General features: G+C 44.3%; 8 protein-coding genes across 8 annotated transcripts; 4 read left to right on the forward strand and 4 right to left on the reverse strand.

Moving 5' to 3' along the window:
* The first annotated feature begins 408 nt into the window (after positions 1 to 408).
* LOC120248794 (histone H1.4-like) lies at positions 409 to 981 on the forward strand. The gene has a single exon (XM_039257275.1). It carries the CDS (start codon positions 421 to 423, stop codon positions 964 to 966), a length of 546 nt encoding a protein of 181 aa, XP_039113206.1. The 5' UTR covers positions 409 to 420; the 3' UTR covers positions 967 to 981.
* A 16-nt stretch (positions 982 to 997) lies between these two features.
* LOC120248842 (histone H3.1-like) lies at positions 998 to 2,063 on the reverse strand. Its single transcript, XM_039257338.1, has 2 exons — positions 2,058 to 2,063; positions 998 to 1,521 (listed from the first exon to the last, which is right to left on the reverse strand). The coding sequence occupies exons 1-2, from the start codon at positions 2,061 to 2,063 to the stop codon at positions 1,111 to 1,113; spliced, it is 417 nt and encodes a 138-aa protein (XP_039113269.1). The 3' UTR covers positions 998 to 1,110.
* On the reverse strand, positions 1,464 to 3,314 carry LOC120248800 (histone H2A type 1-C). The gene has a single exon (XM_039257282.1). The coding sequence runs from the start codon at positions 3,273 to 3,275 to the stop codon at positions 2,883 to 2,885; it is 393 nt and encodes a 130-aa protein (XP_039113213.1). The 5' UTR covers positions 3,276 to 3,314; the 3' UTR covers positions 1,464 to 2,882.
* A 508-nt stretch (positions 3,315 to 3,822) lies between these two features.
* LOC120248809 (histone H2B type 1-H-like) lies at positions 3,823 to 4,240 on the forward strand. The gene has a single exon (XM_039257290.1). The coding sequence runs from the start codon at positions 3,838 to 3,840 to the stop codon at positions 4,216 to 4,218; it is 381 nt and encodes a 126-aa protein (XP_039113221.1). The 5' UTR covers positions 3,823 to 3,837; the 3' UTR covers positions 4,219 to 4,240.
* A 3,670-nt stretch (positions 4,241 to 7,910) lies between these two features.
* LOC120248810 (histone H2B type 1-C/E/F/G/I-like) lies at positions 7,911 to 8,325 on the reverse strand. The gene has a single exon (XM_039257291.1). The coding sequence runs from the start codon at positions 8,311 to 8,313 to the stop codon at positions 7,933 to 7,935; it is 381 nt and encodes a 126-aa protein (XP_039113222.1). The 5' UTR covers positions 8,314 to 8,325; the 3' UTR covers positions 7,911 to 7,932.
* A 316-nt stretch (positions 8,326 to 8,641) lies between these two features.
* Positions 8,642 to 9,049, forward strand: LOC120248797 (histone H2A type 1-B). Its single transcript, XM_039257278.1, has one exon. It carries the CDS (start codon positions 8,657 to 8,659, stop codon positions 9,047 to 9,049), a length of 393 nt encoding a protein of 130 aa, XP_039113209.1. The 5' UTR covers positions 8,642 to 8,656.
* A 38-nt stretch (positions 9,050 to 9,087) lies between these two features.
* Positions 9,088 to 11,408, forward strand: LOC120248795 (histone H3.1). Its single transcript, XM_039257276.1, has one exon. The coding sequence runs from the start codon at positions 9,944 to 9,946 to the stop codon at positions 10,352 to 10,354; it is 411 nt and encodes a 136-aa protein (XP_039113207.1). The 5' UTR covers positions 9,088 to 9,943; the 3' UTR covers positions 10,355 to 11,408.
* Positions 11,409 to 18,219: 6,811 nt separating this feature from the next.
* LOC120248792 (histone H2B type 1-K-like) lies at positions 18,220 to 20,243 on the reverse strand. Its single transcript, XM_039257272.1, has 2 exons — positions 20,169 to 20,243; positions 18,220 to 19,201 (listed from the first exon to the last, which is right to left on the reverse strand). The coding sequence occupies exons 1-2, from the start codon at positions 20,212 to 20,214 to the stop codon at positions 18,834 to 18,836; spliced, it is 414 nt and encodes a 137-aa protein (XP_039113203.1). The 5' UTR covers positions 20,215 to 20,243; the 3' UTR covers positions 18,220 to 18,833.
* Positions 20,244 to 22,025: the final 1,782 nt, after the last annotated feature.

Here is a 22,025-nt window from a genome sequence, read left to right on the forward strand (position 1 = left end):
GAGAGAATTTATATTTTAAACGAAAATCATGAAGTTGTCTCCCTGTCCTGTGAATCTCTCCAAGTATCAGGGGATTTTGAAAACAGCTGACACTAACGGGGTAAAAACTGGAAGAAAAAAACACAAAGATCTAAAAGCACAAGGTGTCCGGCATCGCTATAGAATATTATCCGTGTGATCCCTCCACGGGAAATTTTAAATTTTTTGCTTTCCTCAATTGTAACAAACACAATTCTGGGGCAGAGCTGGGACTAGGTTGCTGTCAAGTTGCAAGACTGAGCTGGGAACAATCAGCGCGCAGCGTCGTTGTTTTTTATATATATCACACACACACACACACACACACACACGCCAGGCAACTCCACTCTGAGACATTATTATTATTATTGTTTTCCGTATCTTCAGGCATCCGAACCCAGAATGTCCGAGACCGCGCCCGCCGCGCCCGCCGCCCCGGCCCCTGCTGAGAAGACGCCCGTGAAGAAGAAGGCCCGCAAGTCCGCAGGCGCCGCCAAGCGCAAGGCGTCCGGGCCACCCGTGTCCGAGCTCATCACCAAGGCCGTGGCCGCCTCCAAGGAGCGCAGCGGCGTGTCCCTGGCCGCGCTCAAGAAGGCGCTGGCGGCCGCCGGCTACGACGTGGAGAAGAACAACAGCCGCATCAAGCTGGGCCTCAAGAGCCTGGTGAGCAAGGGCACCCTGGTGCAGACCAAGGGCACCGGCGCCTCGGGCTCCTTCAAGCTCAACAAGAAGGCGGCCTCCGGGGAGGCCAAGCCCAAAGCCAAGAAGGCGGGCGCGGCCAAGCCCAAGAAGGCTGCGGGGGCGGCCAAGAAACCCAAGAAGGCGGCAGGGGCCGGCACCCCCAAGAAGAGCGCCAAGAAGACCCCGAAGAAGGCCAAGAAGCCCGCGGCGGCTGCAGCCAAGAAGGTGACCAAGAGCCCCAAGAAGGTGAAGGCGGCCAAACCCTAACCATATTAAAGGACTTGTAACACTTGGTTTCTCAGGATCATTCACAATTTATGAAGACAAGAATACAACAGTATCACTTAGACAAGGTTATTGGCTCTGAAAAGAGCCTTTGGGTTTAAAGTTGGCATAGAATCCAAATCCAGTCTACGCCCGCTCGCCGCGAATGCGGCGCGCCAGCTGGATGTCCTTGGGCATGATGGTGACGCGCTTGGCGTGGATGGCGCACAGGTTGGTGTCCTCGAAGAGCCCCACGAGGTAGGCCTCGCACGCCTCCTGCAGCGCCATGACGGCCGAGCTCTGGAAGCGCAGGTCGGTCTTGAAGTCCTGCGCGATCTCGCGCACCAGCCGCTGGAACGGCAGCTTGCGGATGAGCAGCTCGGTGGACTTCTGGTAGCGGCGGATCTCGCGCAGGGCCACCGTGCCGGGCCGGTAGCGGTGCGGCTTCTTGACGCCGCCCGTGGCCGGCGCGCTCTTGCGGGCCGCCTTGGTGGCCAGCTGCTTGCGCGGGGCCTTGCCGCCCGTCGACTTGCGCGAGGACTGTTTCCTACGAGCTATCTAAAACTTCCCCACAGCAATTTGCTGCGGGTAATGTAACCATACCATCCTCTGCTACTATATATAAAGACACTCCCATTCTATTTGGACAGGTATTTCTTTCCTTTGGCTCCAAGTGAAGATGTTGGTATTGACCTTCACTCCCTGATTCACATGATGTCTAGTACATTTAGACCAAAAATTAATCTCTTTCAGAAAAAGAGGTTACTGTTATTTGTCTTCCTAAAGTGGAATGAACTGTTGTTTTCCAGCCTCTCCTTATTTACAATGATCTATCCCTAATCTAGCTTCCCTGTTTATTTACCAAGTTCTTTGGCTTTTGAATGCAGAATTTAATACAAATTATTCCAAACCTATGTATTGTTGGCTGAATAAAAATCTAAGGTATGTCCTCTGAAACTGGCCTTCTTTAGATCATTTTGAAAAGACACACCCAGCTCGGACTAACCAACTGTGAGATTGTACACGACCAGAACTGAAATCAAGAGTCAAATGCTTAACTGACACCCAGGCACCCTGGCCAAGTAGTTTTTTACCTTCATTCCACTTTAGACAGACATATAACATGTCTATTTCTTGAGGTAGCTATTCAAACTCAGATTTTTAGGTATATATTTGTATACCTGAATACACCGAGCATTAATCCTGAGTTGATTTCATGTTTAATGTTATCAGGTTATAACTGTAATAACACATACTTACTCTACACCAACGAAGTTTGTGTAAAATGGTGTTGAGAGATACCCAAAGCTGTAAGAGGTACAAAAAGATTACTGTGTCCTTAGGAGGGACTGACTGAAGGACAATGGATGCCAGGACAGGTATTATATTCCAGTTTACAACTGATTAGTCCTTAAATTCATTACAGTTGGATCTTGGTTTATTTTCTTAATAAAACATAAATTGTAGATGATATTGTCCATTAAAATACAAAACAACTGCTTTCAACAAAATATACTAAAAGGTACAGCTCTCTTGATCTAAGAGTCACTAAGTAGATTTGGATCCCAATTTCCAACAAAGACCAAGCATTATCCTTCCCATTATCTTGACAGTTTACAAAGCTGGGGACTGCACAACTGATCTGTTTAACTGTTGTGACACAAGCTCTCTATATTCGTCTTAGTTTACTACTGGTAACTTTTTGTTTTTATGGGAATTCTATACTGCTTAGTTTCTTTGTGAGGAGCTGAGACCACGGACAACTATTCCCGGATTGATGAACTACCATTCAGGGTATTTTCAACTAGTTACAATTAAAAAGGAAAATGTAAGCCCTTTTAGTGACTATGGGGGTGGCTCTGAAAAGAGCCTTTGGTTAAAACTGTCCTCTCAATGACCTCAGGTTCTATTTTTCCAGCTTACTTGCCCTTGGCCTTGTGGTGGCTCTCGGTCTTCTTGGGCAGCAGCACGGCCTGGATGTTGGGCAGGACGCCGCCCTGCGCGATGGTGACGCGGCCCAGCAGCTTGTTGAGCTCCTCGTCGTTGCGGATGGCCAGCTGCAGGTGGCGCGGGATGATGCGCGTCTTCTTGTTGTCGCGCGCCGCGTTGCCCGCCAGCTCCAGGATCTCGGCCGTCAGGTACTCGAGCACGGCCGCCAGGTACACGGGCGCGCCGGCCCCGACCCGCTCGGCGTAGTTGCCCTTGCGCAGCAGGCGGTGCACGCGGCCCACCGGGAACTGCAGCCCGGCCCGCGACGAGCGAGACTTGGCCTTGGCGCGCGCCTTGCCGCCCTGCTTTCCGCGTCCCGACATTTTAATATTCTCCGACCAGTAAGCTTAGGAAGGAAAAAGTGAAATGGGGAATCAAATCCTCTCAGCAAATGAGAAGCAATTATACTTGCAAGCCGAACTGTAAACTACGCGTTTTGATTGGCTAAAACTATCCAGAAGTTTGCAACCAATTACAAAGGACAACTAAATTCACGTAGTTTCTACGTAACTACCTTACGGTTTAGGACAGTTTATCCAAAGTCTAACTCTCTTAACACCTCATTCGCATAAGAGCCATGCAAATATTATGAATGCTATACCGAAGGCATATCTCCCTCCCTCCTTCTCTCTTTTTTAAAAGTTTTTTGACGTTTATTCATTTTTTATAAAGACAGAGTACTAGCAGGGGAGAAGCAGAGAGAGAGTGAGACAGAGTCCAAGGCAGGCTCTAGGCTCCGAGCTGTCAACACAGAAGCCAAAGAGGGACTGGAACTCACAAACCCTGAGATCGTGACCTGAGCTGAAGTCAGTCGTTTAACCGACTGAGCCACGCAGGCGCCCCCGGGGCACATATCTCTTATCTCAGAAGCAGTTTTTGTCCCTCATGCCACACCCAGCCAGATCGGCCCTGGTCCCTAAGAAGGGCTCCAAGAACGCGATGACCAAGGCGCAGAAGAAGGACGGCAAGAAGCGCAAGCGCAGCCGCAAGGAGAGCTACTCGGTGTACGTGTACAAGGTGCTGAAGCAGGTGCACCCCGACACGGGCATCTCGTCCAAGGCCATGGGCATCATGAACTCGTTCGTCAACGACATCTTCGAGCGCATCGCGGGCGAGGCGTCGCGCCTGGCGCATTACAACAAGCGCTCGACCATCACGTCCCGGGAGATCCAGACGGCCGTGCGCCTGCTGCTGCCCGGCGAGCTGGCCAAGCACGCCGTGTCCGAGGGCACCAAGGCCGTCACCAAGTACACCAGCTCCAAGTGAACTTGCCAAGTAAGCGTCTTGTTACCCAACCCCAAAGGCTCTTTTAAGAGTGAGTTTTTCACCGGAAGAGTTGTAATGGTTTTGATAGTGTATGTGACTACTCAAGAGGTTTTGTTGTATTTTGCCGAAAACAACAGTCTTGCCTTGTATGTCCCCAACACTAAATACACATACATTTTCACCGTTTGAAAGAGAAAAGTGTCATGTAATTAACGGTGTCTTGTCTTTATTGCCCTTTTTGACTACAACCTAGCCAAAGTGGTAACAAGAAAGAGTCACTTAAACTTCTGTGACGAGGTGTCTCTCACTCCTAGTTCTATGAAAAGCAAAGAAGGCTTCAACCTGGTAGTACTGCTTTTGTTAGTGATATGTGGTGGTAAACAGAAACTGGCTTCTTTCAAGATTAATCACTGTACATTTCTAGGGGATTTATTTGCTTAAGGCAATAGAATGTGCAAATAGTAGCAGGAACAGGCCAATGCATGAAAATTGAAAAATGAACATCATTGACTCCCTGATGGGGTCACCTCGTTGTAATGGGAATTTTTCCAAGGCTTGTTTAATGCAAAGTGACCACTGTGAAAATGCCACATTTCAGTAATGATGCTGGTGGTCCAGGAAAGAAACAGCCTTTAGCATATTTTGGTGTCTCTCCCTGAAAATTGTTATTTTCATCCAGGGTGGACCTTATGTCAGCTTCTTTCTATCCTGGTCCACAAAAATTCTTCTCGAATTAAAAAAAAAATTATATGTCATTCTAGTTATACCACCACTGCCCAGGCCTATGTAGATATATAAAATGGTAATGAAATTTTCTACTTTTCTGCCCGTTATTAGAAAACTACTTAAAGTTATAAACTGCCATGAATAGCATCCCACATTAATTAAATGCTAGGAATGTATGGACAAAATATTTTTAGGGATTTCACCCAAGTAGGAAAAAAGTAGAACTATTCTGTATTCTTGTTTCATTTATTTTATGAACAACAAACTTTCTACTCCCTACACAACACAAATGTACTCACACAATACAACACATCCAAAAATATTGAAACCTTCAAACAATTAACAAAAACAACAAGGAGAGAAAAGTAAAAGAAAGAAAACTAAAACTGTCAGATAGCTGTATATGATAGTTTATACTGATATAGTCAAGGTTTCCTTTCTGTAGCAATCCCAGATGAAAGGAAATGTCTAGGGGCGCCTGGGTGGCTTAGTTGGTTGAGCGTCTGGCTTTCGCTTAGGTCATGATCTCGCGGTTCGTGGGTTCAAGCCCCGCGTCGGGCTCTGTGCTGACTGCCAGCTCAGAGCCTGGAGCCTGTTTCAGTCTGTGACTCCCTCTCTCTCTGACCCTCCCCTGCTCATGCTGTCTCTCTCTCTCTCTCCTAGAAATAAATAAAACATTAAAAAATTAAAAAAAAAAAGAAAGGAAATGTCTAAACAAAGTATATGTGACTTTCCTGGGGCACACTGAACACCCTGAAAGTACGTACGATACTGTTTTCCTGTGTTCTTTCCCCCTCACAGAGTAGGAAAGATGTAGCTTTCTATCAAATTCTAAAAACACTGTGACCTACTGTGCTAGGCAGAAAAATGCCATCCCAATTATATTTAATTTCTAATCTCTAAGGATCTGTGAATAAGGTCCATGACAGAAGGCAATTAAAGTTGCATATAGCATTAAGATTGCTAATCACCTGATTTTTAACAGGGAATTTTTACTGGATTATCCCAGTGAACCCAACCTACTCCAGTGGACACTTAAAATCGGAAGAGGCAGCCTGAATAAAGAATCAGAGAGATAGTAGGTGGCTTATGTGGCCAGAGATTTCTGGCTTTGGAAACTGAGACAAAGAGCCAAGAGCAAAGGACAGAAGCTGGAAAAGGGCAAAGAAACAGATTTACTCTGAAAGACCCCAGAAAGGAATGCAGAATTCTGACACCTTGATGTTTGTTCAGTGAGACCCTAAATGCTGATTTAGAGAATTACAAAATTATGAAATTGTATTGTTTGAAGCCACTAAGTTTGTGATAATTTGTCAGGCCACCAATAGGAAATTAACGCATCCACATAGCTTAAGAATTATTATTTATTCAATGACATTCCTTAAAAGTATAAGTAGATATATATTTAAATTTAAATGTATACATGCACATAAATTCTACCTATTTCAGGCTCCCATAGTTTTGAAATCTCTCTAATTTTAACAGCATCATTATCTCATTCTTTTCTTGCTAGTGTTTAGCACATCTGGATTTAACAGCAGCAACTTTTCATTCTTAAGTAACACTTCCTCTACTCACTATAGTTTTATTATTTCTGGCTAATTCTACTTCAAAAAGTTTGCATTTGTAACATGTCAAGTATAAGAGTGATGGAAAATTTTAATACATAATGTCCATTAAACCCTTATGAACAGTAAATCTCTCTAAAAGGTGTTTTTTTATTGTAATTATTGCATTTGTTTTAATGAAAGGACCCATAGAGTTTATTTTGGTAATTTATTATTTAGTAATATTGTCATTATATAAAGCAGAACAGTGGGTGTAAGAACCAAAGTTCATTTACATGGCAGAACATTCCAACCAATCTCTTCGGGCCCTTTCAAAGATGTCGGGAAATTCAGACACTTTGCATCGAATAGATTTCTCACCACTTTTATTAAGTACTTTTACATAGATTATCTCCTCTCTCCAGCACTACACTACATATCTCATCTCTTTCCTTGGTGCATTCTTTGTTCAGCTTTCCTTAACTGGGGGTGGCAGCCAAAGTGAAAAGCTTGGTTAGGCCAGGAAAGGAAGTCCCGCATCCATACCACTGTCAGCTGACCTCAAATTCAATTCATCTCTGTATCCTGGAATACTTTCCCTGCCTGTTAGAAATGGTGCTGATAAACCGGACACTGGTAATCCCTTCAGAGCAAGAGAAGTATCTTGTACGATTTTCAAAGTGCCCATGGTGAGAGGAAGTGCAATACACAAATGCTTCCCAATGTAAAGTAGTAATGGCCCTTTAAATCCATGGAGGCTTAGAGCCGGGCATCATTCAGGAAAATAGAAAAGTATCTACTTTTAATTACAAATAGAATTAAAAAGTTACACAGGCTGTGGAACACTTCAAAGCCAAAACTAAGGTATTCCCAGAGACAAATGAAGGAAACAGAAACAGTATCGACATAAAGGGCCTGGGGCACAGGAACGAAGTTAATGGACTTTGTAAGGCTTCAGCATAGGGCAAGTGGAATTCAGAGTGAAACTAAGGGAAGGGGGAGGGCGAGATTGGTACGGGAAGGGGAAGGGAGGGGAAGGGTAACAAGGGTGGAAAGGACACTGGGAGAGCAGAACGCAGAGACAGTGAAGATAATGGTGGCATTACTGCCACCAGAGATAAATCCAGGTTAGAATAGATGCTAAGGGGAAAAAAGTACGTTCTTTTAACAACTCCCTTCCTGCATCCAAAGACTTTCTTAACACCCAACTGGAAATTATATGCTAAGTTCCAGGGTCCATATCATGTAACTGGAGTGACTCTGAAGAAAGGGACGTGCGTTACCAAGTACATAGGTAGCAGTCATCTATCTACTTTAAGCCAATGAGGAAAAAAAGCGTGGCAATTGTGTGAAAATGTCAGTTACAACTCTTTGGATGAGAATGGAAGTGGCTCTGAAAAGAGCCTTTGGGGTTGGGTAACAAGACGCTTACTTGGCAAGTTCACTTGGAGCTGGTGTACTTGGTGACGGCCTTGGTGCCCTCGGACACGGCGTGCTTGGCCAGCTCGCCGGGCAGCAGCAGGCGCACGGCCGTCTGGATCTCCCGGGACGTGATGGTCGAGCGCTTGTTGTAATGCGCCAGGCGCGACGCCTCGCCCGCGATGCGCTCGAAGATGTCGTTGACGAACGAGATCATGATGCCCATGGCCTTGGACGAGATGCCAGTGTCGGGGTGCACCTGCTTCAGCACCTTGTACACGTACACCGAGTAGCTCTCCTTGCGGCTGCGCTTGCGCTTCTTGCCGTCCTTCTTCTGCGCCTTGGTCACCGCCTTCTTGGAGCCCTTCTTCGGGGCCGGGGCGGACTTGGCTGGTTCGGGCATCTCAACTACTACTAATCCTGCTAAAAGAGAGAAAAAAATTTCTAAAATGCCCGTCTACATGCAGAGTCTCCTCTTTTATAGGGCATCTATGCAAATAAGGTATGCAAGAATATCCAGATCTGATTTGATAATGTATTTAGTGACGTAGGTATGTAAATTTGATTGCGTCATATCTTCCTTCTTATTGGTTGGATAGCGAACGATGATTTTTTTTTTTTTTTTTACCCAATCCCAGCTCGCATTTTACACTTCCATCCACCACTATAACTGGCATCTTTTTGCTGGCGCCAGGACATTTCCTTTTTGCATTTCTGCGGACGTTCTGTGTCAGATACCAGTCGCTATGTCCGGACGCGGGAAGCAGGGCGGCAAGGCGCGCGCCAAGGCCAAGACGCGCTCGTCGCGGGCCGGGCTGCAGTTCCCGGTGGGCCGCGTGCACCGCCTGCTGCGCAAGGGCAACTACTCGGAGCGGGTCGGGGCCGGCGCGCCCGTGTACCTGGCGGCCGTGCTCGAGTACCTGACGGCCGAGATCCTGGAGCTGGCGGGCAACGCGGCGCGCGACAACAAGAAGACGCGCATCATCCCGCGCCACCTGCAGCTGGCCATCCGCAACGACGAGGAGCTCAACAAGCTGCTGGGCCGCGTCACCATCGCGCAGGGCGGCGTCCTGCCCAACATCCAGGCCGTGCTGCTGCCCAAGAAGACCGAGAGCCACCACAAGGCCAAGGGCAAGTGAAACGTTTGCAGAATCTGCACTCCCAATTCCGAATATCAAAGGCTCTTTTAAGAGCCACCCATCTTTTCTGGAAAGCGCTGAAATACTACAGAATTGTAGGTGACGTTTAAGTCTTAGTGTTTGGTTACGCGCAGTTCTTAAGGTATCCTGCTATTTTAAAGTTTGATGTTTTATAAACTGGACAACTCGTACTCCCATTCTTTCCACACATTGGTCAGGCGGATATAAGAGGTTACATTTCCGATGACAAGATCATAGATTTGTGGAACATTACATAAAATGCTCTTTATGCACAAACGATTCGGTATTAAGCAAATGGCAATTCCCTGAGAACGTAATTTTTAGGGTGTGGGCCACGTATGTGACAACGATGGAAATCAAGAACATATCTGATTATGTTGAGATTGTTTAATGTAAAAGTGCACAGTGTTCACTCATGTACGTAATCACACATACACTATTTTCAAACTTGCAGCCCGAAAGTCTAAAATACGCATGAAAGAAATGAGAGAACAAAGGAGACATATCTGGCCAATCACCTGTCAGGGCGGGCTTTTTGAATTCTAAAGCCGACTGCATTCCTACTGAAAAAAATTTTTCGTTTCCGTCTTTTCACACAAAAAAGAAAAGTCCACTGAAATACACTAAATGAAACCTCGATTTTATCAACTCAATTTAAAGTACATTAGGAATTCATATAAACTGGAAATAAATTTGACTCTATATTCTATATTCAAATCTTAGTGGAAATCCAATCATGTCTCAGAAAAAGCAACCAGAGAACCAATTAGATCACAGCGCGGGACCTACAAACCACGCTGATTTCTCCTATAAATAGGGTCAGAAACTGCACCTCATTAGTCTCCAGTCACTTTCCTTTTCTGTGTAATTGTCATGGCTCGCACGAAGCAGACGGCGCGCAAGTCGACGGGCGGCAAGGCCCCGCGCAAGCAGCTGGCCACCAAGGCGGCCCGCAAGAGCGCGCCGGCCACGGGCGGCGTCAAGAAGCCGCACCGCTACCGGCCCGGCACGGTGGCCCTGCGCGAGATCCGCCGCTACCAGAAGTCCACCGAGCTGCTCATCCGCAAGCTGCCGTTCCAGCGGCTGGTGCGCGAGATCGCGCAGGACTTCAAGACCGACCTGCGCTTCCAGAGCTCGGCCGTCATGGCGCTGCAGGAGGCGTGCGAGGCCTACCTCGTGGGGCTCTTCGAGGACACCAACCTGTGCGCCATCCACGCCAAGCGCGTCACCATCATGCCCAAGGACATCCAGCTGGCGCGCCGCATCCGCGGCGAGCGGGCGTAATTCCAGGAAGCTGTTTTCTCTGGACTTTGAAAAAGGCTCTTTTCAGAGCCACCTATTTTGTCAAAAACTGTTGTAACGCTTTCTTTCCTTATTGCTACCTTGGTGAAACTAGTTTCTCTTTATAAGGATATTCTGAAACTTTTAAATGCATCCACTGGGTTTTAGAACAACGCATCTGACTTGGATTCACAGTAATTGTGTTTAATGTATAACATTCTGTGACTTAATTTTTAAAAAGCCCTTAACTCACCAGGCAGGATGTGTTTCAAGCTGCGGTTGTTTGACAAACTCACAGAATGGCCTGTAGCGGTCGTAAAGATCAGTAAGGATACTATTGCTGAGGGGGTTTCTCTCTTTACGTTCAGCCCTTTATAACCTTTTGGAGCGTGAGAAAAGAACAACGTTTCCAATTCCCATCCTTGGGGAGTCAAAGACTAGGTGAATCAAATGAAATACATTATTTCTTTTTAATGGATCTGCACTCCACTGTGTAGACCTCAGTAGATTGAAAAGTAAATACAAACATGGTTTTTTATCACATGGAGAAATTGGTCTTTATGCCATTACGTGATGTGTTATCAAAGTGTAAAGTTCAAAATAGCAAGCTGTCTCATAGGGAATTATTCTGATATATAACCCATCAGTAAGGGATATCAGGATAAACCTAGCTCAAAGCAATATAGGACATTATCAAGACTATCCATAGTTCAAGAAAGTGAAAGAAAGTAGAATAGTTTCCCCACAATATTCCTCTTTGACATAAAAATTGGAGCTTAAAGGCCGTTAAGCAATAAATACAGAAAAAGTGTTGTGAACCCTTCCCCTTTTCTGCCTTAAGACAGGATACAAATTCTTTAATGGAGACTTAAAAGCCCAGACAGGGACCAGAGGGATCAGGAAACAAGCCTTACTGTTAGGTTCTTCCCATATACCTACCTTCCCATGCTTTTCAGCCCTTAGAAGCCTACAACTGCCTTCCTTTGTCCGGTCATTGCTCTACATATTGTTCTTTGTCAAAGATGCTGTGTAAGCTGCAGTAAGGCGCCACCTTGAACTGCTCTTTCCTGGGTTTCTCCCATGTGTATATGAAATACACATGTTAATAAACTTCTCATTGTTTTTATCCTGCTAATCTGTGTTTTGTAACATGGGCTCCAGCCCAGGACAAAGATGGATAGAGGGAAAACTTGCCTCCCTTACAAAAGAATGAGAACTGGAATAAAACCAAAAGAGCAAGTTTAGATAAAAAATGTTATTATTCTACGGCACAATCTCAACCCTTAGATAATCTTTACTGACAAAATTTTCATCTTGGATGGACAAAAATCACTGAAATTATCAACATCTACAAGTTATCTAAATTCATAGATTTTCACAGATACCAGGCTCTAATAAGCAGTCTAACAGAAGCACATACTCTTGAAAAACATAAACAAACAAACAACAACAAAAACCACTGTCAGGCATTTTAGACTAAGCTCTTATAACACCTACTTTAGATAAGCTCTTTACCACCCTGTTTATCTCCAATCAAGTCAGAGTCACACGATATCACTTGTTTAACTTGTTTCACGAAGGTGAAATTATGATTCAAAAAATATAAAATACACATGGGTCATAGAGAGTAATTAAATCATCAATGACTGAAAAAGGGAAAATGCTGTGAAAGGGTCAAAGAATAATTAAGAAATTAGGGTATTTATAAACAACTTAACACAGAAATACTGGAATGGCATTATTGAATGAGGTTAACACCAAATTAATAATGTCCAAGAGGCAATAAATCTTTGGAGTTAGAGCTGTTTCACCTGACAGAGGTTATTTACAGCCCTACCAAATAAACCCTACTAAATTTGATATATTCAGCCAGTAATAGTAACATTAAAGAGTGAGATGATCAAAGTCCATTGCTCTACAATTCTTGTGTAGTCTTTAACTTTTTATGATAGTAAACATCATGGCCCACCCTTTCTTCCATATTTCCAAGTCTCAGATAAAGTGCCTCATACTGTGAATCCTTACTGGAAAGAAATAAAAACATAGAACCTGCAAGATAAATTTCTATGAAACTGCATGGTGTGACTCATTGACATTGTACTCATCAATCAAATAAATACTAGACACTGGAACTTTTTATTTTTTCTAGACTCCACAGTGATTCACCTGATTTTCTTATCTGTCTCCCTTGGTCTTTGGTTCCAGAAACAATAACCATTCTCTGGCCTTCCTTTTCATGAGATGTTTTTACACTTCCACAGTGATTACTTAAAACAACAAAACAAAACAAAAATACCAGTTTATACATTCTCTTGTACACAAGCTTAAGCTCTTTTAACCTATAATTGTGTTAGCAAACATTTTTGGATGGTCTCTTCTCAAAAAAAATTATACTTTTGGAAAAAAACATTAGCACAGAATTTCAAGAAGTCTCCATCTCTCTGCCTTTAAAGAACTCTAATGTTGACAATTTTTCTGCTTATGCATCTTTCCTTGCTTTGATGGGTAATGTATTCTTTGATAAGCCTTTGTTCGTTCCCTAACATGATTTTATTTTTTTAATCTTTTCACAATGCTTCATTCCAGTTCAGGGCCAGCCTCTGGGTAACTATATTTCTTAGAAATATAGATGGCCCTTGAACAAGGTAAGGGGTGATGACCCTTTGCACAGTTGAAAATCTAGATATTACTTTTGACTCCCCAGAACTTAACTACTAATAGCCTACTGCAGACCACCAGCCTTACCAATAACATTAACAGTTAATAAACACATACTTTATAGATTGTATCATATACTGTATTCTTATAATAAAGTAAGCTAAAAAAATGCTACTAAAAAATCATATTTTCAACTACGTGGATGGAACTGGAGGGCATTATGTTCTGCAAAATTAGTCAAAGAAAGATAAATGTCCTATGACTTCACTCATTTGAAGACTTTAAGATACAAAACAGATGAACATAAGGGAAAGGAAGCAGCAATAATATAAAAGCAAGGAGGGGGATAAGACATAAGAAACTCTTAAGTACGGAGAACATTCGGTTGCTGGAGGGGTTGTGGAGGGGGCATGGGCTAAATGGGTAAGGGGCATTAAGGAAGACACTTGCTGGGATGAGCACTGGGTGTTATACACAGGGGATGAGTCACTAGACTCTACTCCTGAAATCATTGTTACACTATAAGCTAACTAACTCGGATGTAAATTAAAAAATAAGTTAAATAAATAAAACTATATAAAAAAAGAAAGAAATCATAAAGGGAGACGACATTTGTAGTGCTTTATTGTGTTACTGAAAAACAATGTGCGTGTAGGTGGACTCATGCAGTTCAAACCCGTTATTCAAGAGTGAACTTGACATTGAATTTCCACCATATTTCAAAGTGCATGTTAGCAAGATTTGGTGAAAAATCAACAGAGAGGGCAAGGAAGAATGCCGAAGCAGCACTCCTGATAGAAAATAATGGAAGCCATGTGTGTTATCCTAAATTTTCCAGTAACCACATGGTAACCTGAAAAGATACAATCATTTTAATAATATAGTCTATGTAATCCAAAATATCCAAATATTTTTCTTTCAACATGTAATCAATGTAAACACATGAATAATGCAATATTTACATTCTTTTTTTTTTAATCCTAAATCCTCTAAACTGGGTATATATTTCATTCAATCTGATTCTAAATTTGTTTTTTTTTATTTTTAACGTTTTTATTTATTATTGGGAAACAGAGAGACATAGTATGTGCTTGGGGGTGGAGGGGGGCAGAGAAAGGCAGAGACACAGAATCTGAAGCAGGCTCTGCCCTCTGAGCTGTCCGCACAGAGCCTGACAAGGGGCTCAAACTCACAAACCATGAGATCATGACCTGAGCTGAAGTCGGATGCTTAACCAACTATGCACCGCCCTTGCGTCCAGGTGCCCCATTCTGATGCTAAATTTTGATTGGACACAACTTGATTTGCATTTCACTACCATAAACTTTGCTGTTGTTCAAACATACCCCTAATTTTCCAATAACTGAAACGAGTAATAGCTTTTCAGTTTAAATTATTTAAAATTAAATAAAATTAAAAATTCAGTCCCTCAGAGAATTAGACACATTCCAAATGCTCAAAAGAGGGTCCAGATCACTTTATCAGACAATGGTTTCTTAAAAAGAATTGTGTTTGGGGTGTGAAGGTGGTGATGGAAGTTGGTGGTTAAACCGGGAAAGTATATAAATGTAAATGTAACTATGTAAGTTTAGCACTGACCTCGAAAAGCTAAGATTCGCACATACAACGATATAGAGGTTGGGGGAGTGGGGTGGGATCTGAACATGAATCCAGATTACAAAATGTCAGAGCCTGGATCCTGCTTCGGAGACTGTGTCTCCCTCTCTCTCTACGCTCCTCTGCTCACGATCTGCCTCTCTGTCTCTCGGAAGTAAATCAACGTTAAACAAAAATTAAGAATATCGAGAAGGAAGGCAATCCCTGGAGCAGGAAGACAGAATTTCCTCAGGCAAAGTGGCCGTGCCTGTATTCAACCCCTGACCTGGGGTTTACTCAGTGACTGCCAGTCAACATGAGGGAACAAGCCACACAGCAGGTCACGGGCCCCAGAAGGTGAAGTGCAGGGGGAGCGCAGGCCCCGAGCAAGGGGACAGGCATCCCAACAAAAAGCACCCCGCCCGCGACCCCCGTGCTCGTGACAGGCTGTGGACCGCGGCTCTTTTCTCATCCCTAACACCGGACTACCAACATCACTATTTGGCCTCCACGTAAAGGGTACAAAAATGCTTTCCGGGTACGACAGAAGCGAAACGCGCCACCGCATTTCAGATACGCGACTAGAATCCAGACCAGCGCAGAATGTCGTCAACGACTCGCCCACGGTGTGTAAGAATCCTCCCAGCTCAACTCTGAGAAACAGATGTTAGCCTGATCGCTGCGACCATTCAGTCCCTCAAGGAGCCAGAGACGCTTCCTCACACGCGCGTCCACAGGGCTGCTCTCGGGGACACCGCGAGACTTCTCCAATCGCGCCGCCACGCGCCGCCTCGCGCGCGATTGTGGGCGGGAATAAAGTCGCGGCCACGCCCCCTGCCCCGCCCGCCCAGCCGACCCGGCCTCCGGCGCGGTTCTCAACAAGGTCCGCCGCAGGGTTATAAATAAGAATTTCACTCTTCCTTCTTCAAGCTCTTTGCTGGTTCTTTTGGCGAGCGAGGAAGCATGTCAGGCCGCGGCAAGGGCGGGAAGGGCCTGGGCAAGGGCGGCGCCAAGCGCCACCGCAAGGTGCTGCGCGACAACATCCAGGGCATCACGAAGCCCGCCATCCGGCGGCTGGCCCGGCGCGGCGGCGTCAAGCGCATCTCCGGCCTCATCTACGAGGAGACGCGCGGGGTGCTCAAGGTGTTCCTGGAGAACGTGATCCGGGACGCCGTCACCTACACGGAGCACGCCAAGCGCAAGACGGTCACGGCCATGGACGTGGTCTACGCGCTCAAGCGCCAGGGCCGCACCCTCTACGGCTTCGGGGGCTAAGATTCTGTGAATTGAAGCGAATTCTGCTGCAACCCCAAAGGCCCTTTTCAGGGCCACCTACCCATCCACTTAAAGGAGCTAGAGACGCTGGTGTTTTCTGCTTGCGGGAACTCTGGTTACTGAATGTGGTTTGTGATCCGAGCGCCAGGACTTACCATACAGTTAGCCATGTTTCCTGTTTTTTAGGAGCAGTAAATGTTAATCAAGGCAACTTACCAAGACTTAACAATCATGGGGCCCCCTGGGTGGATCAGTCGATTGAGCGACCAACTTCGGCTCAGATCCTGATCTCACAGTCCGTGGATTCGAGCCCCGCATCGGTCTCTGCTGACAGCTGCTAGCTCGGAGCCTGCTTTAGATTCTGTGTCTACCTCACTCTTACCCTCCCCTGCTGACACGCTTGCTCTTTCTCTCAGAAAAACAAAAACAAAAAACATTAAAAAAAGACAATCCTGGGCTTTTACCAACAAAGGTGTTTCTAGTTAAGACGCCCTCCTATTTCGCTAGCCGTCACTTACAGGTGAGTTTCATACATTATTGGTAGGTTACACAGATTTTTTTAAATACAGTTCCTATTTTACTAGAAATTAAACCTTGAATATTAACTGGAGGAAAATGAAGTTAACGCTAGTACTTGATTGAGTAACTAAGGAAGGGTTTGATGAGAAATTACACTAAGTTGTAGAGCGGAGCCACCAATGAGCAGGCCTACGTGGCACATGGGAACTTTTTCGCCCCATTTCCCCTTCAGAGAGTGAAATGATTGCCAATGGAACATAATTAAGCCACAAAGATTTGGGGATTTGTCTTAACCTTGTCACATTATTCCCTGATATTCTATAATGTTAAGTCCTCTCACAAGCCCTCTCACAGGCCCCTCTGGGGCCTCTTCTTTAAAGCCAGAAAGGGAGCTACAAGAACACCTACTTGTCTCTGTGCTAAGGCTCAGCCTCCGGCAATGTTTTCTAATGTGTGGATTCTTGCAAAGGAAAGTGGGAGGGCTCTCCGAAATGACCAGGCAAATTGTCTTTTGTGTCTTCGCTTCAAGAGAAAGTCAAGGGCAATAGCCTATTTAAGAGCACTTCAAGGTGCTTTGTAGCCTTTATCCTTACCTCTTGGCATCAATTCCTGCCTCCAGGCAAACTGAACCAGAGTATAATAGGGGTGGGGAGGGAACACTTATGTTAACATTCTTTGGGTTCTTAGCTTTTATTTTTCCTGACAGGTCCTGTGATGGCCTTAGGGTGGCCTCCAGGGTTCCCCCTCTTAGTGCTCACCCTTGTAATCTAGCCCCTTGAGTGTGGATATGACCTGTGACTTGTTTCCAATCCACATAGTACTACAAAAGTGACAGAAGGTAATTTTCCGTATATGATTATTGTTAACTAAGATTTATGTTACGTAACATCTATCCTCCTTGACTCTTGCATGCTGGCTTTGATGGACCAAGTATCCATGCTGACACACCCAAACGACAAGAAACTCAGGGGGCTCCTTAGGAAGTGGGGGAGGCCTACAACCAAAAGCCTACAATCCTTCAAGCCAACAGCCCCAAAGAAAGAAAATAAGATCCTCAACCCTACAAGCACAAGGAAACAAATTCAGCCAAGCAGTGAGCTTGTTAGAGGATATTTCCCCAGTCAAGCATCCAAGAGACCTCTATCCTAGCTAACATCTCAATAGCATCCTGATCTAGGACTCGGCTAAACGATGCCCAGACCCACAGAAACTGTCACATTATACATGTGTATTGTTTTTAAAGAGTAAATTCAAGGTAATTGTTGTGCAGCAATAGCTAATAGTTAGCTAACACACTTAGCATCTCCAATCTGTGTTCCATCTACAATAATGTAAGATGAACTGAAGCTGCAATCTTCATCTAATGAAGACATACATTTAAAAAAGGGAAAAGGGGGGTAACCTATAGTGGGAACATTCCCTTTCACAACTATGTAACCCTTAACAATCATCCCCAACACTAAGCATAAGCATACATGGGTAATGCCGTGCAGACCTCCCTAATATCAAAACTTTAAACAATGTCATGTAGTCAACAACAACACATCTAAATCATTTTACTTTTAGCAGCACAAAAACAAATGATCTACTTTCCAATAATTAGTACTTGAAACCCATTGATTGTCATCCATATCTTGTGACCCCTGCATACCTAGATCTTTTCTTACTCTTGTTTCGTTTTAGTTTGTCTGTGTGTAAATGAATACAGAAGGATACATCATGAGCCAGAAAAAGATATAAATGTGGATCAAAATTAGGGTTTCAGAAAATGACTCAGCAGGCTGTAGTTGATTACATCAATAGCATAAAGGCAAAATAAAATGGATAATAAAATTTTTACTGTAAATTTGAAGAATTATCATTGAAACAGTCTACAATAGTAGCTATGATTAAATTCTGCAGATCAGTAATCTCCCAAGCCTAGTTCAGATTATAGGATGATTGACATAAAGAGTTTGGTGTACTTTGCAAAATAATTTCTCATTGCACGAATTAGCCTTTGTGAAATACATAGAATTATAGTTATAATGTGGACATTATAATTAAAACAAATAACCAATGTACAAAAACTGAAACATAAAACCTTTAAGTCCCAGACACCTACTATGAAATTATTTTAAAGTGTAAATGAGGGAACAAAGAACAAATTAAAAATTTAAAGAACACACACAAAAACACAACTATTTGTTTCAGAGCTTTAGCCAAATTCCTATTATACACATTTCACATAATGTAAGCGGCTCTAAAGAGTAACATAAGTTCCAATAAACATCTCATAATAAAATACTTCTCACATTTTATGGAAACAAATCTGTAAAAAGACAAAACATGCTTTAAGAAGCCTGCTAAGGGACCTTGCTATTACAACTCTGTATATGCAAAATTGAGCGGCTCTACAAAGAGCCTTTAAAAAGAGCAAAATGTTGAAAAACTTTTACTTGGCGCTGGTGTACTTGGTGACGGCCTTGGTGCCCTCGGACACGGCGTGCTTGGCCAGCTCGCCGGGCAGCAGCAGGCGCACGGCCGTCTGGATCTCCCGGGACGTGATGGTCGAGCGCTTGTTGTAATGCGCCAGGCGCGACGCCTCGCCCGCGATGCGCTCGAAGATGTCGTTGACGAACGAGTTCATGATGCCCATGGCCTTGGACGAGATGCCAGTGTCGGGGTGCACCTGCTTCAGCACCTTGTACACGTACACCGAGTAGCTCTCCTTGCGGCTGCGCTTGCGCTTCTTGCCGTCCTTCTTCTGCGCCTTGGTCACCGCCTTCTTGGAGCCCTTTTTGGGGGCTGGAGCCGACTTTACTGGTTCAGGAATGATAAACAATCCCAAGATTAGAAAAAAATGAGATGAGCAAGAAAAAGCATAAAGGAAAAATCCCGAGTATTCATGCGAGGCATATGCAAATGAAAGCCAAAAATTCAGAATTTTGATTGGACCGTACTGACCAATAGATTTATAGTATGTAAAACGGGAGTCCCAAAACTGCTTTTTTATTGGGCGAAAGGAGTAACTCTTCCAAGGAATCCAATAGATTAATTTACAATACCTCTTCATCACTGTAAGTACATTCACCCAAAAAAAGCAAAAGGAAAAAAAACCCTCAATAAAGCCTTGTTTTTCATTTTGAAAGTAGAAACCTTCGCACTGAGAGGCGAAAGTGAAGGAAGGAAATTATATTACATAGCCCAGTCCAGCCCTCACTGCAGCTCCTTTGGATTTCTCATAAATTCTCCAGGACACCTCGGGTCTCTTCTGACAAAAATCCTGATATGCTAGACTATTATCATTAAGATATATTCTCAAAAGACTCTCGATAATCGTCTTTTTCAAGTTTCAGCATTGCAAACATTTTCTTCGATGCTTACGACATTAGACCCCAGCAGACATTTTAAATTCATTAAAACCAAACATCAGAGTCAAATGACCAGTTTGAGCCAAACCCAACATTATAAAGAACAAGGGGTTCCAAAATATTGGGATTGTAAACCACGAATCTTAAATATAAAATTCCTTATGTCTTAACAGGATGTCCTAGACCATACTACAATGAACTAGATATTTGTTGTAAATACAATGACGTAGAACTCATGAAATACTTATACAAAGGAAGTTTCAAATAGATGAGGACAGGAAATGCCTCCCGGATGAAAACAAGATAACTGCAGAAAGTGGTGAACTTTTTGAATAGAAATTTCAAAGTACTGTCTCTTTCAAGTACCCTGTATTTTATGTATACAAAGACTAGAGACGTTCAACAGTATTACTTACGAGAGTTATCGAGTTTGTTGGTCATATTTGTTAGTGTGCCAGGCATTACAAAGAAAACAAATGACTTTTTTTTTTCAAGGGGACCGGGAAGATGTCAGATCATTGAAACTAACCAATCAGAACCTTGCACGGAAGAGCTAAACCAATGCTAAATCGCTGGGAGCACTTCCGGAATGGAGCTCCAGTTGTCTAACAGGGATGGCCAACAATCCAATCAGAGTGATGCTGCTTCTGTATAAATGCAGAGGCGAGCCGCTTCCTGCGTTTCCTGACTTTGCAGTGAAGCCATGGCTCGCACGAAGCAGACGGCGCGCAAGTCGACGGGCGGCAAGGCCCCGCGCAAGCAGCTGGCCACCAAGGCGGCCCGCAAGAGCGCGCCGGCCACGGGCGGCGTCAAGAAGCCGCACCGCTACCGGCCCGGCACGGTGGCCCTGCGCGAGATCCGCCGCTACCAGAAGTCCACCGAGCTGCTCATCCGCAAGCTGCCGTTCCAGCGGCTGGTGCGCGAGATCGCGCAGGACTTCAAGACCGACCTGCGCTTCCAGAGCTCGGCCGTCATGGCGCTGCAGGAGGCGTGCGAGGCCTACCTCGTGGGGCTCTTCGAGGACACCAACCTGTGCGCCATCCACGCCAAGCGCGTCACCATCATGCCCAAGGACATCCAGCTGGCGCGCCGCATCCGCGGCGAGCGGGCGTAGACTGGATTTGGATTCTATGCCAACTTTAAACCCAAAGGCTCTTTTCAGAGCCATCCACTTTAATCGATAATGGATGCCGTGACACTTGACAAGTAAACCTCATTCTTAACGGAGCTTAAACTTAAAGCTTGAAAAGCCGTTAGGGACTCTCTTAAATTTAAGCTTTCCAGCCTTTGGCCTTCTGAAGCTTCCCGAATAATTACTTAAATGGTTGTACTCTCAAGCCCCTATTGCACTGGATTTTTACATAGGTTCTATATATACAAGTTTCCTTCTGGCTCTCCCATTCATGGATTTTACTCTAAAGCTTCGAGTATGGCCTGTTGCACTTTTCGTATTGGGGCTGTTTCCTTGGCTCTTCCATCCTACATGCTCCGACATTTTCAACATTAAATTAGTTCAAAGGGTGGTCCTTTGTGGCCTTTTGGGTGCTGGATTGAGCCTTCAAGGCTTCTGAGGCTTCGAGGCTTTCCCAGAGTTCACCTTGTTGAAATTATGCAATCCCAAGGGCCCACAACCCTTGGTGGGCACTTAGCTCAACAAAATTTGGGGACCCAACTCCCTAGCAACCTCCAGACCTTTAAGAAAGGTAATCAAAGATCTCCCCCTAATCCTCTTACCAGTATCCAAGACTTGGGTTTTAGCTGGAGTAAAAAAAAGTAAGGTCCGCAGCGTTTCCTGAGAACCTACCATCTATAGTTACTGGGAATTCTACAAGAGATTAAACAACTAAGAATGGCTTGGGTGGGTCTCAGAAAGCGCCTCTGGGAATGAAGAACCCAGCAGTAAGGATCCTTTTAACTGACCCCCCCCTTTTTTTTTTAAGATTTTTATTTTAAGTAATCTCTATACCTAAAGTGGGGCTCGAATTTACAACACCAAGATAGATTCACATGGTCCACTGACAGCCCTTAAGTGCCACTCAAAAAGGCACTTTCGGTTTTCCTAAATTCTCTCTTAATGCCAAATTTAAATCTCATGAGAGTACTTCATATTTGTCGGTAAAACATGACAATCCTTTGGAAGCTGGAGAGTTTTCTTGCAGAAAATATTCTGTTCTCTCTCCATATAAGAAAATGGTCTGATGCTATTACTTATTAAACAGATATTCCCTTCCCATGAAAATAACAAGTCCCTCAATTTCTACACCGGTAACTGA

This window comes from Hyaena hyaena, unplaced genomic scaffold (genome assembly GCF_003009895.1).
Source record: "Hyaena hyaena isolate Hyena2069 unplaced genomic scaffold, ASM300989v1 scaffold_614, whole genome shotgun sequence".
Classification (NCBI taxonomy): domain Eukaryota; kingdom Metazoa; phylum Chordata; class Mammalia; order Carnivora; family Hyaenidae; genus Hyaena; species Hyaena hyaena.